The sequence below is a fragment of the Glycine max genome, chromosome 1 (genome assembly GCF_000004515.6).
Source record: "Glycine max cultivar Williams 82 chromosome 1, Glycine_max_v4.0, whole genome shotgun sequence".
Taxonomy (NCBI): domain Eukaryota; kingdom Viridiplantae; phylum Streptophyta; class Magnoliopsida; order Fabales; family Fabaceae; genus Glycine; species Glycine max.
Window position 1 is genome coordinate 5,868,617 of NC_016088.4, and position 13,245 is coordinate 5,881,861.

The window sequence follows — 13,245 nt, forward strand, 5'->3', positions numbered from 1 at the left end:
GGTTTGTTTGTTTAACTTATTATTGTAATTTCACTTACAACAGGTTTATCTGAAAGATCGTTGTCCCTTACCGCCTATGGCGTTGTTGTGGTCAAGCAATGTGTATCCGGAGGCAAAACAATGGCCAACTGCATATGTAGGTAGAATGCAGCAATACTTAAGCCTAATGACAATTAATACAACACATGTAGACCTAAGCGGACACTGAACTTGTAATATTTATGTATCTATATGTACATTGGATTTATGTTCATGTAATTAATGAATTGTTCCATGAACAAGTGTTAGTGTGTCAAATTGTTATATTTGTGTTGAACTGAATGCTAGTTATATGTTTCTAATAGGCCGAAAACCAACTTTTTTTATTTTTGGTGCCTCCGTTTGAGGCGCGATTTGATGGAATGGGGCACTGCTTTTATTTTTTTTGGGTTCCTTGACGTGTAAACATGCCAAATAGCGGCCCTGGAAAGTCTCAAGCGGCTCCCACATAATTTAAAAAAAAAACCCGAATAGGGGTACTTAGGCATGTTTCTAAAAGGCACAAAACCAATTTTTTTTATTATTTACTGTACGTATACATATGGTTAAAATATATAATTTCAGAATAGTTATAAATTTTAACATTTAAATTACAAATTATTTTATCTTCTTTATTTTATATATTCAAATACCATTATAAATGTGACTTATGTGTGTGGTTTATATTTAAATTTCAAACCATATATTTATAGAGAGACAAACATAAATCACAAATGATGTAAGTAAATGTGTTTTATGACATACATAAGCAAATACAAAAATTAATAATTTAAGTACAATAAAAATATAAGTCATAATCTATGCGGCGTCTCTGGCGCGGCCTAAGACTTCCATCTGCGGCGTCACCTCTAGCTCTCCTCAGACAACGAGTCATGATGTCATGTAAGTCAGTGCCCTCAGTGACCATCCTGAGGTTGATGACCCGCTCCAAATCCTCAGCAATCGCTCCTAAATCCTGAGCCATCCCCTGACATCCTTCGCAGTGAACCTGCCACAGTCAAAATAACAAAGTCAGTATCACATTTTAAAAAAAAATAAATTATGAAAAAATACAGAAGTTATGCTTACCACTGAATGCGTAGGGAGATCGGTCGCGACTGAAACAAATGGGTGTCTCGGTGCAATAGTCTCCTCGATCCACGTGACAAATGGGTGCGATATCTGAAAAAACCACTCCATGTAGTGTCCAGGAACTACACAAAGCTCCCCTGAAGGCACCAAATGGTCTGAAAAATGCAGCCATCGGTCATCTATATCATCACCCATCAAAGAATCACAAACCGGCGGCGGAGGGACCGTCTGAAGGTAGCCAAACTGTCGAAGAACCCGCTCAAGTCGAACGTACACCACAATCTGACCCCATCTGAGCTGGCGGGTGAACGATGATATCAAGTCAAAGGCCCTGACTCCCCGGTGCTCACCATAGGGCATCCAACACACGTCAATCACAGTCAGGGCATCCAAACGTCTTCGATACGGGGCTCCCTTGATCCCCGTCATATGAGCCTTACCCATAAGCCACCTGCAGGCCCGTGGGCTCCCCTCATCATAAGCATCATGAACGACGGATGTATGCACTGTAGGAAAGTGCTCGTATATCCAACACTACAAACACATAGTCAACATCAATACAAAAAAAAGAGATTCAATGCTACTTCAATTTAAATTATCAGTGATAATACGTACCTGGAGAAGTGTAATATAACCGCCCAGCTGCCGTGTAGAGGCCTGCGACGCGTCGTTCAGATGGTCGTACATGCGGACTAATGCAGCCGCTCCCCAGGCGAATCACCCTGCCTGGTCCAGGTCCCTGAAAGCCTCCAGGTGCACGACATGTACATGGGTTGAACTCTTGTTGGCGAAAAGAGTACAACCCACCAAGTGGAGCAGATACGTGCGGGCTGCTACAACCCATCGTCTAGCCCTGCACTGGCTTTGATACAAGTCCCGAAGCCACCCCAACCGTACATGAGGCCCACCAGCCTGTCGGGTCTCAAATGTAGCCTCCTCATGACTAACCTCAAGAAGCTCCGTCAGTAGACCAATCGCGTCTGAAGTAACAAGCGACTTGAACGTATGCAGCGCGCCAGTGATGGGAAGGTGTAGAAGTGACACCACGTCATCCAACGTGATTGCCAACTCGCCTATTGGCAGGTGGAACGTGCTAGTCTCGCGATGCCACCTCTCGACGAAGGCGAATATGAGTCCAGGATTAGTGGTGATAACAAAACACCTGATCAGTGGACTCAATCTGGTGCCAGCAATCAACCCTTCGATCTCAGGCGCTGGTCTCCCAATTTTATCTACTTTTCTATCATGGGAGACCAACTTCAGATCGGGTCGTTCCTAAATTGAATAACAATTTATAATAACGTGTATATAAAAAACAATCCAACTACAAATAATTTTTATGTAATTAGTCAACATTAAAAACTACGTACCTGTCCACTCCAGATGCTGTGTGCGACATGCTCAGCAAAATCGGTCAAAATCGATGGGTCACGTGGTCCACCGGGGAATCCCTCATCTGCAGCAGGTGACCCCAAGCTCCCATCAGTAGCCACTCCCTCTGTCTGAACAGCATCGGTGGTGCCTGTAATCTCTGGGGTGGCATCAGACACATGAGGAACATCCTCATGCAACTGAGGCACATCCTCAGGTCTCTCTGTGATGTCCTCACGCAGACGAACCCGTTGCCTACGTGCTGAAGCAGTAGGTCTGCGGCGCAGAGGAACATCAGCCTCATGCGTATCCTCACTAATGCCTCTACCTCTACCTGCTCCTAACGCATGACCTAAACCTCGTGTTCTAACCATGATCTGAAATCATGAAGAACATTTATGTTTTTCGGTCAAATTAAATATTCAAATAATTGGTAACAAAGCTTTGTCATTACAAATTTGTTCAAACACATGTTTTGTATGTTTCTTACTAATTTGGTCAAATTAAGTTTTCAATGTTTCTTGGACATGATGTTCTCATGATATGTGTGACATTCTCATTTATGATATCTATGACATTATGCTTCATTATGAGGGACATGTAGAATCAAGGCATGCTTTTTGTTTTTTGGTTTAGTATTTTGAAAATAGGACAAAGAATTTAGGAGACACAATTCTCCTAAAAGTTGAAATTGAATAATGAAATTGTTTGCTTCCAAGGGAATAATCAAATCAAACATTATAAGATTTACTTCCAAGGGAAATATAATAGGCAGAATTTTTGGTTTCTGTTTGGATCATGTTTAAATTCTTCTTATAGCTCCAACAGGATTAACACTTACCCTTCTCTCATTAGTAACACAAAGCCTAAGATGAATGATGAGTGGTTCAAATCATGAGCATATCCGAAGGGGGGGGGGGGGGGGAAACGACCTAGAGGATCACTTAAAAAGATTCCCACTGTTTTATCTCTATCTGACACTTTTATTGTTTTCAATGAAGAAGTTTGAGTTCCATATTGCAGTTGGTCTAACAATCAGAGATTGGATTTAAGTTGTCTTAATTTATATGATATTGTGGAGCGCGTGCATGTTCAGAAGGAATTCCAAAGAAAAGAAAAAAGCTCATGGCACTTTCTAGGTTTCTTTAGATCAGGGAAATGTGTATTTTATATGTTTCTATTCTTTGGTTTTGTATTTTCAAGATTGCTATCTTGTTAGCATTCAGTGTGCATGCGTGCTTGATTGTAGCACTCTCATTAACATCAAATATGCTTGTGTAAATGCCGTTATACATTTTTAGTGAATGATCAATTGATCTTTTGACAAAAAAAGAAAAAAAAAGAGAGGAAGCATTTACATAAAAGAGATGGAGAGCAACAGATTGATGGCAGAGGAGTTTAAGTTCATTCAATTTTCGGTCATATGGTATCAGCTTTGAATTCCCAAGCTTATAACATTGCTTAGATTGTATAGGTATCAGATTAGACAAATTTGTTTTCAATATCAAAAGAATTCCCATTGTAATTGACAGGTTGCAGACTATTAGATTAGATTAGACAAATTTCTTTTCAATATCAAAATAAATTTAGAAATAGAGTAACACAAGAACTTTGTTTTCTTGTCTCATATTTTAATTACAAGTCTAACAGTAGTCTAATAGTTGCATATTAGTATCCTAAATTACCTTGTTTTTTTTTCTTAACCCTCTCATTCATCAGGGAAAAAGAATCCTAACTAATCCACATAATTTATGTAGTGTATACAGTCATTTAGACATCCTAACCAAATGACAACAAATAACAATTCAATTTAGACATCCTAACCAAATGAAAGCAAAATACAATAGGTGATGCATCAAAATTAGGGAGTTTGTGTAAGTTAAATACCATATACACTTTGTAATAACAAATAAATTAAAAATAATAATTACTAATATCAATAAATTGGTGGTTCAGACAAAATTTTCAAGAAAAATAACCAAAAAACAGCAAAACATGGTCCGCGGAAGAAGTTTCGCATGTTCTTCCGCGAGAAGGATAGGTAGCATGCGGAAGAAGGTTTCACAGGTTCTTCCACAACCAGGAAATGTTGTCTGGGGAAGATGGTTCCGCAGGTTCTTCCACGGGATCCGTGGAAGACATAGTTCTTCTGCTGGATCCCACGGAAGAACCTGCGGAACCTTCTTCCACCGGAACCCGCGGAAGAACCTTCTCCCCTTTCTTCCGCAGGATTCCACGGAAGAACTCCTTCTTCCGCTTCAATATCTAACTTCCCCTTCCACATGCGCGGAAGAAGGTTCTTCTCGCGGAAGAACCTTCGTCTTCAACCTCAGCCACCACACATCACTCATGTCGTCTATCCTACGACCATTAACGCTTCCAAATGAAGGCACGAGGTTAGAACACTAACCTGGATGGCGGAAGAAACGAAAAAAGCTAGTCAATGGAGGATGCCAACACCTGTGGAGGAGAAGAAGGGAACCAAATTTCAAAGCTGGAAGAAGAAGCTTGTTATCTAATACACAGAAGACGAAGGAAGAAGACGAACCTTTTTGGAAGGAGAAGAACGAAACCAAGGAAGAAGAAGCTTGTGGGGAGGTTGCTGGGTGCACGGGAGAAGAAGGAAAGCGCGGAAGAAAACGTTTTTTAAAACAGAAGAAGAAGAAAATGTTTTTTTTTTAAAAAATATATTAACTTTTATTTTTTAAATGAAGGGTATTTTAGAAAGTTCATTCAATTGCTGGGTGCACCAGCAATTTGGCTGGGTGCACCTAGCAAAAGCCTAACACTAAGCACTTGGACTGTTTCTAATTTCTTTTCCCCTTTGAATAATAAAATCACTATGTAAGATTTTATCAAAATTTCAACACACAAAAAAAAAAAACCAAAATTCTTTGCAAGATAAGCTTATGATAACCAAGCCTCGTTACTAACAAATTTTTTTTTAATTATCTATTTCAAAGTTACTAACTAGAGTTACATTATTTAAGTTTAATGCTTCATGGTCTTGCAGTAATTTACGCTACATATTATATCATCATATTTCATTTTACTGCAATGCGTTATGGTAATTTTACACAACGACGACTGCTGTGTAAATTTAGGTAATTAAATATGTTTTTAGTCTTCTAAATTTAAGTAATTATTTTTTTAGTTTTTTAAAAATAAATTTATTTTTATTAGTCTTTTAAATTTTCAAAAAATTATTTTAATTTCCTCTTTGTTTATTGTGTTTATGGTGATTTCAAAAAGTTAAATATGATAATTTTAACCAAAAAAAATAATTTTTTAATTTCATTTTTTAAAAATGCTTTTCTGAAAATAAAAACACTAAAAAAATAATTATCCAAATTTAAAAGACTAAAATTATATTTAAGTCAATTTTTATTTTATATATTTAGGGAGGAGCAGTTGTGGATCCAAAAAAAAATATTGGGAGCAAGAAATAGTTTAAGATTAATTATCTTTTTTATTTTAAATTTGTTATGAATTTCACTTTTAGTCCCTATTTTTTTTCCCATAGTTTTGGTCCCTCGATATTTTCTTTGTTATTAGTTTTAGTCTTTACTATTTAGTAACAATATAATTGATAGTATAATATTCACGTTATTATTATAATGACTTATCACATTATTAAATAGCTTGTGAGGAAAAATATGTGTAATTTTTTTAATAGATTGTGTTTTTAATTTTACGTGATTTATTACATTATTAATTAACATTATTACTTCAACTAGAAATATTAATAAAAGAAAATTATAAGAACCAAATACATTTAAAAAATTTGTTTAAGTACTACAAGTGAAATTTACAAAAAAATTTAGAAAGCAAAAACATAATTAACCTAATAGTTTACAGAATGTTTTGCAAAAGAAAAATATCATCAACTTTTACAAAAATATATAATATTATGAGAAAAGAAATCTAGTATTTAAGTTTCTACAAATTATAATTGTCAATTATACATTTTTATACTTTAAAAATGTTTTATAATTTTTTTAGTGTTAATATTATAAAAAAATAAAAATATATATATAAAACCGTGAAATTAGTATCAATTTATTCCTTTTTTATTTCTTATTTTTTTAAAAAAAAAAATTATCTTACGGAACCAATACCTAATCTTTTATGGGGACATTTTTTTTTTCTATTACACACACAAGTAAAAAAAATCTTGTGGGACCATTACCCCCACAACAATATTTGTGGGTCTGCTGCTGGGGGAGGAGGATTATAAGTTGGTTGTCATATTAACTATTCGACACACCTTTTTTATATATGAAAATCGAAAACAATATCACTAATTTGTAATAATTTACTTACTCTTGTTCAACCATTCCAACTAGTCTAGATTTCCTTAAACCATTGGACGAGTTTAAAAACACATAGAAACATTTGCATAATTTAATGACCTTAATTATCAGGAGATTTTGTGGCTACTATTATTAAAATAAATAAAAATACAATTAGTCTTTACAAACATTAAAAATGAGCTAAATTGGTTGGTAGTCTAACCGTTCACGGTGTTTAAAAGTTCATACGAAACATTTTAATCTTTTATTGACCCTAGAATTTTGTGGTTTTAAAAGTTAGATATATAATATTGAAACGATGTAAACCAAACAAAAATTTTGAAACTCCAAAAACATATTGAAACTATTATTAACATTAATTATCTGTAATTAGCAATAGCATTCAAACGTGTAGCGGTGTAAGGTTGTTTTAATTTTGTGTGCATTTTATTAGAGGAAAAAACGAGAACTTAAGATTTATCTTAAATCGGTTAGATTTATTTTTTAAACTAAAATAAAATATGACTTATTTAATAAACATGTATTTTATTAAGGCTTGGTACGACTTTTTAGAATTTATAAACTCATTTGTTTTAAGTAAGATGTAAATAGATTAGAGCTAAGCCTTTAAATAGATAGAAATTAACATTATCATTCTTCTCAAGTTAATTTTACTTGTTTTCGTATAAAACCACCATTGATATAATTTCCATCATCTGATATTTACAAAAGTTAAAGTTTTAAATGCTTATACTTTTATATTATAAAGTGTAAACTATATATTTTTGTTGATACAAAAATAATTGGCCATCAATTTAGGAAACCTTACCCTTCTTAATTTAGATTTTTTTTGTTCATTTTCATGTACAGAACAGAATAATTACCAGAATAAATCGAAGACAAGAGAATATAGTACTAGTAAATTACTGCAACTTTCTATTAAATGCAGAAATAGGAAAATTTACACTTCCAGTGGTACAACCAAAGACATACTTAGCCATGGCTGCTTACAAAGGATGAGTAAGCAAGCAATGCTTCTAAATAATCCCAATAGGGACCAAAAATAACCAAAAAAACTGCTCCAATACTAATGGCGGGTGGTACAACAGTCCACCTCCTCCAATTTAGTAGGCCACAAATATAAAATATAAAATCTCCCTCTCTGCTAGCTTTCAGCAGCAAAAAGGTTGAAAAAGCTTTCAGAAATGAAAAATTAAAATTCCCCAATAATCAATAAGAACCCTAGAATTAGGAACCCCTTTTGACCCAATAAAAAATGATCAAGAGCCAGTTTAAAATAAGCCCTTAAACATTTTGTGATCCAATTGACCCCACCCCCTCCTCCACCAAGTAGCATACTATTTTAATACCTTAGTATACTATTTTTTTTTTTTTTTTTAGTCATACACTAACACTTAAATTGAGGAATTATAGCATATACCATATGTAGTGTAACTAAATATATTTGGAACTTCAACTTGTGAACAATTATTAAGGCCTCTCTAGCGGAATTGAGCACCAGTGTAGGTTTGGCCGAAGGACCAACCAGCAGGGGCAACATTGTAGGACACCACTGTACGGCCATCACTAGTGGTGACCTTGAATGAGAGGCTTTGGCCATTGAGATAGTTGTTGCTTTGCCAATTTTGACCCCAGTTTCTGGACATTGGCATCCACCCAGTTCTTGACCCTTTGATGGCCACACCATGAACATCTCCAGCACCTCCTACGTTTGTTATGAGGACCAAGTTAAAGTAGGAGTGGCCATTGATTGTGAACCTTATGCCTCCCCTTCTCCTGCAGGGTACCCTACACAAATATACACCAAGGAAAAATCAACACGGTGCTCTTGTTGCTTCTTTGGATCAGCATAAATGGAGATTTTGCATAAAAGAATTTCTTGATTTGTTTACTTTTGTGTTTTACTTCTTTTTTTCATAAAAAAACAATTAAAAATACTCACTCTTTAGTTTTCCATAAATTTATTTTAGTTTTATAAAATAATTAGAAATGAAGAAATGGCAACTTTTTATTTGTATCAGTTAAAAATTAAAAATTTGGTACTACACATATAAAAAAACTAAAAAAAAAATAGTTATAAAGCTAAACATTAATCGACCCCATTAAGCCAAGAACAGTGATTCCGCTGTAAATTTACCAACTTTTAGAGGAAAGTGGTTGCATCATTTACCACTTGGACAGAAAGCAGGGAAACTTCCAAAAACTTTGAGTTTAAAAAAAAAAACAACAAAATTCCTTTTAAAAAGTTGAAAGTGACAAGAGGGAGCAAGCAAGGTAGCCCATTTTGCTAAAACTCTTAAGAGTGCAAAAAAAAAAAAAAATACTGAAAAGACAATTAACTTAATTACTTAATTACCTTCTGTAGGACACAGGCACAATTCCTGCTCTGTATTGTGCAATGCGAAGGAAGACAGGCTGAGAGAGGTCAAAATGGTGCATAGGAGGGTTGCACCATCCTCCTGCATTGTTTGGTAAGGCATTGTTTGGAGGGCAGAAATTGGTGGCAGTGACCATAATGGAGCCAGGGAGGCACCACCTATGGTCATTCACACACCTTATTTCATAGCATGAGCCACAACTAAGACCATTGTTGAACAAAGCAGTGCTCAAAGCAGCAGTGTTTGTTCCATACCCTTGGCTGTAGAGGTTGCCATATCCACATGCCCCACCTAAACAAATTTCATCACCAAACAAATTAGTAAAAAGGGTCATAAGATTATCCACCAAAACCCCACATTTTATAATAAAAATGGGAACTTCTTATTTTTATTTTTGTTGCTTACCCATTGTTCCTGAGGCATCACTTCCTCCATAGAAGGTGGCATGTGCATTAACCCAGCCACCACCATATCCATAGCCATAGGCAGAGGAGAACATTGTGAGAAGCCCCACCAAGAGCAAACAAACTTGAGCCATTTTTCCTGAAAAAAAATTAACAATAATAATAATCATTTAATTTCCTTCTAATTGCAACATTTAGCTAAAAATGTGCACATATGTGTACTTCTTCACATGATGAAATGGAATTTTGCAATTACTTTTGATAAAGAAGCCTTTTCAATTGGAGAGTGGTGAGAGGACAATGTGGAGTAGATGAGTGTGAAGAAAAACTGAAGGAGGGTGCCACTCAATTTATAGACCTTGGAAGCCTTCAATAGGGGCAGTCACAATTTTAACTAACGCTTTTAAAATTGTTGTGTTGGGACCAAAAACCGCAAAAGGGTATAATAAGCGGTTTAAGAAAAACACTTTGAAATTGAAAACAGTGCAAATTGAGGAGAAGGGGTCCACGTTTAAACCTGTTTTGTAGAGGAATACGTGTGGTTTTGTAGCTTTCATGGCTGGAAAATCTACAAAATCCATGTGGGCCATAGCGGTTTTTAACTTGGATCTTTAACTAGCTGCCACTGCCACATGCAAGCATCTTCTGTTTGCGGCAAATACCCTTTTGCACTCTCTCTCTCTTTACGCTTTTTCAACTCTTTTTTCAAATGGAAAATGTAACCAGAGAGTTAATCAATTAAATTCAAAAGTAAAATTTAAGAGTTTAAATTTTATACACACTTTAAATTAATTAAAAATTAGCATTCTTACATTTTTTTTAAGAAATTTATTATAATAATAATAATTTATAATTAAATGATAGTATATTTTCTTATATTGTCAATACGTAAAATATTTACTCAAAAATTAATAAAAAAAAAATGCTACTATATTTTAATAGTGTTAATGTTTTGTAGTCGTATTTTTAATATTTTTTATTAATACTATAATTTTTTGAATACTTTTTAACTAGATTTCTGTTAATTTTGGTTTTTTTATATTAATTAATTATCAAAATTCTTATTAATGCTTTTGCATGCAGAAAAATTCATATTAATAACAGTAGTTTAGGTTCCATTCGGGTCGTTTTTTGTTTTTAGTTTTGAAATTTTTTAAAATCAAAATGAGTTTTAGTTGAGTTTTGAGTATTGGTTTTGTTTTTAGTTTTTAAAATATGTTATGTAAAAAATAGGTCTGATTATGTCTATTCCTAATCTGAAATAGAATGGAACAACAAAGGGATCTATATGTAAATTAAAAATAAATAAAATAAGTCAATCATTTTATTTTATCTTACTCTACTATGAAATAATGATGATGACAGAGGTAGTAGGTGAGAGTGGCGACAGTGACGATGGTGACAATAGAATTGGTGCCGGGTGAAATGATGGTGGCAATGACAACAATGGTTGGGGTGAACTAGTGGCAGGGACAATGGTAGTGGAATGGTGATGGTGACATTGTAGCGGTGGAATGTGATGACAGTGTTTTAAAACCTGGATCGACTCGGTCAGTCGGACAAATTTGATCTAACCCAGAGGTTTGGGCGAGTCGAGTTGCCTATTAGATTAACCATGCATTGAACCTAGTATGACTCAGTCGAGATTGTTGTTAAACCGTTGATTGACTAACGCGGGTCGAGTCACGTCTAAGGGATGAAACATTGGGTCATGTGGGTCAATTAAGGTTAGGTATAAAATTTAATTTTTTCTAATAAAAATCAGGTTATGTGGGTCAATTAGTGACTCGTTGGTTCAACCATTGACTAGTGACTCAATGCCTTGATTGGGTTAATCACCAATTTGATTTTAAAAATTATGGGTAATGGTGGGGTGTAATAGTGGCAACGACGACGATAACGACAATAGAGACAATAGAATGGTGGCAATGATGGTGGTAGTAACAATGGAATGGAAGTGGTGGTAGCAACACTAGCGGTGGTAATAGCGATAACCGTGGTGATGGTGGCAACAATGGTGATGGAGTGAAAGGGTGGTAGTGGTAACAACAACGATGACGGAGGTGATGACAATGGTGGTAGTGGAGGCAAAAAAGGTAAGGTGTAATGGTAATAGCGATGACAATGGAGGTAATAGTGGTGGTGGTGACGGTTGTGGTGATGGAGACAATAATGATGAGGTGTGGTGGCGGCCGCAACAGAGTTGGTGAGGACAATGATAGTGATAGTGATAGTGATAATATGGTAATAAGGGTTAGAATGTGTTTCTTAAAACTAAAAATTAAATTAATTTTTTTTATTTTAATAATGAATGTAAAACTATTTTAAAATTAAATTAAAAATAATTCAGTTTCATTTTTTGTCAAACATATTTTATTTTAAAAACTGAAAAACAGAGAATCTGATAAACCTTTAGAGTGTGTTTGGATGAGGTAATTTAAAATTCTAAAGAATTTTAATTTATGAGAATTTCAAATGCTCCAATTTAAATTCTTTTATTTTTTAAATTGTGTTTGAATTCCTTTATTAAAAGTCGAAGCTATTTGTTTCCAACACGTCCGCACGTGAGAACAAAAATGACGAAGCTAATGGACAGAGCCATTGGTGGCGCCATCGCGATTCTTGGAAGTCGTCATCATCGTCTTGAACTCCTCAAAGTTGACGCAACCGTCAGTGTCGGTGTGTGGAATCCATAGTTGAGGTTGAAGTGTGAAGAAGACGAAGGATTATTGGCGATGAGGAAGAATGGGTCAATATATACAACAAAGCCTCTATGATTTCGCCAAAATGGTTCTCATCAACATCTTCGCTCACCCCTACGCCACGGTTCGTCGTAACTTTTTCCCATTTAATTCGCTTATTCCTTTCCCCATTCTTATTCTCACTCCCATTCATTCAAGGTGTGCGACTTGTACTGTGGAGATGCCGACGCTGATAAATGGGTCGACACTCAAATTGGCCACTACATTGGAATTGGTACTCCCTTCTTCTTCTTCTTCTTCTTCTTCTCCTCCCATTCATTCAAGGTGTGCGACTTGTACTGTGGAGATGCCGACGCTGATAAATGGGTCGACACTCAAATTGGCCACTACATTGGAATTGTTCTTCTTCTTCTTCTTCTTCTTCTTCAATTCTCTCTTCCATTGGAGCACGCTATTGAGCTCGTTGGCGGAGATCTTGCCGTTGCCGTTGGCTTCGAAGCGGTTGAAAACTGTCTCGAGTTCGTTCATGTCTTCAAAGTAGAGAAAGAATTTAGCTTTTGAGAATTTGAAATTCACTTTCCTGAAGTTAGAATTTGAAATTCTATTATTTCAACTAACTAAAATCCCATTTAAAATTCTAAAATTTTGAATTTCTTTTATTAAAATATTCAAACAGTTACTTTTAATAAAAAAAATTTAATTTCCTATAAAAAAATACATTATCTAATTAAATTATCTTATTCAAATCCACTCTTAAATTTTGGTGAAACGAGTTTCTCTTCATGATTCATGAACGTACGCTTGCTGCTTCTCTGTCTGTTCCTAAACAGACACGAAAGGGAAGCACAATTTAGCAGTCGCCTAGGTGAAAAGGTTTGGTGAATTTAATAATTACTAAACAAATTATTTCTGGTAAACCGAGGTAACTTTCAGTTTTGACTGCCATAAAATCCATTACCATGGTTTA

At 35.0% G+C, this 13,245-nt stretch overlaps 3 protein-coding genes across 5 annotated transcripts; all 3 read right to left on the reverse strand.

Annotated features, from left to right (window-relative positions):
• Positions 1-808: 808 nt before the first annotated feature.
• On the reverse strand, positions 809-1,797 carry LOC102666054 (protein MAIN-LIKE 1-like). Its single transcript, XM_006573902.1, has 3 exons — positions 1,726-1,797; positions 1,108-1,644; positions 809-1,027 (listed from the first exon to the last, which is right to left on the reverse strand). The coding sequence occupies exons 1-3, from the start codon at positions 1,795-1,797 to the stop codon at positions 809-811; spliced, it is 828 nt and encodes a 275-aa protein (XP_006573965.1).
• Positions 1,798-1,827: 30 nt separating this feature from the next.
• Positions 1,828-4,765, reverse strand: LOC102666195 (uncharacterized). The gene is made up of 3 exons (XM_006573903.1): positions 4,469-4,765; positions 2,481-2,858; positions 1,828-2,385 (listed from the first exon to the last, which is right to left on the reverse strand). The coding sequence occupies exons 1-3, from the start codon at positions 4,763-4,765 to the stop codon at positions 1,828-1,830; spliced, it is 1,233 nt and encodes a 410-aa protein (XP_006573966.1).
• Positions 4,766-7,683: 2,918 nt separating this feature from the next.
• LOC100796316 (expansin-A10) lies at positions 7,684-9,990 on the reverse strand. 3 transcript variants are annotated; one of them, XM_003517959.5, is made up of 4 exons: positions 9,833-9,990; positions 9,578-9,715; positions 9,151-9,463; positions 7,684-8,582 (listed from the first exon to the last, which is right to left on the reverse strand). In XM_003517959.5, the coding sequence occupies exons 2-4, from the start codon at positions 9,708-9,710 to the stop codon at positions 8,276-8,278; spliced, it is 753 nt and encodes a 250-aa protein (XP_003518007.1). In that variant the 5' UTR covers positions 9,711-9,715; positions 9,833-9,990; the 3' UTR covers positions 7,684-8,275. The 3 variants fall into 3 exon arrangements, with proteins under 3 accessions (XP_003518007.1, XP_040871276.1, XP_040871274.1); XM_041015342.1 differs by having other exon boundaries at positions 9,799-9,894; XM_041015340.1 differs by lacking the exon at positions 9,833-9,990 and having other exon boundaries at positions 9,578-9,786.
• Between the last annotated feature and the right edge of the window lie 3,255 nt (positions 9,991-13,245).

Excerpts from the sequence above, each read along its gene's own strand:
- LOC102666054 (XM_006573902.1), bottom strand. The coding sequence starts at position 1,797 with ATGTACGACCATCTGAACGACGCGTCGCAGGCCTCTACACGGCAGCTG. Across the intron at positions 1,645-1,725 it reads GTTATATTACACTTCTCCAG|TGTTGGATATACGAGCACTT; the intron begins GTACGTATTATC and ends ATGTGTTTGTAG. Across the intron at positions 1,028-1,107 it reads ATCTCCCTACGCATTCAGTG|GTTCACTGCGAAGGATGTCA; the intron begins GTAAGCATAACT and ends TGACTGTGGCAG.
- LOC102666195 (XM_006573903.1), bottom strand. The coding sequence starts at position 4,765 with ATGTGGAAGGGGAAGTTAGATATTGAAGCGGAAGAAGGAGTTCTTCCG. Across the intron at positions 2,859-4,468 it reads TCCGCGGACCATGTTTTGCT|ATCATGGTTAGAACACGAGG; the intron begins GTTTTTTGGTTA and ends TCATGATTTCAG. Across the intron at positions 2,386-2,480 it reads ACAGCATCTGGAGTGGACAG|GAACGACCCGATCTGAAGTT; the intron begins GTACGTAGTTTT and ends TATTCAATTTAG.
- LOC100796316 (XM_041015340.1), bottom strand. The coding sequence starts at position 9,746 with ATGATTATTATTATTGTTAATTTTTTTTCAGGAAAAATGGCTCAAGTT. Across the intron at positions 9,464-9,577 it reads TGATGCCTCAGGAACAATGG|GTGGGGCATGTGGATATGGC; the intron begins GTAAGCAACAAA and ends AAATTTGTTTAG. Across the intron at positions 8,583-9,150 it reads GTGCCTGTGTCCTACAGAAG|GGTACCCTGCAGGAGAAGGG; the intron begins GTAATTAAGTAA and ends ATATTTGTGTAG.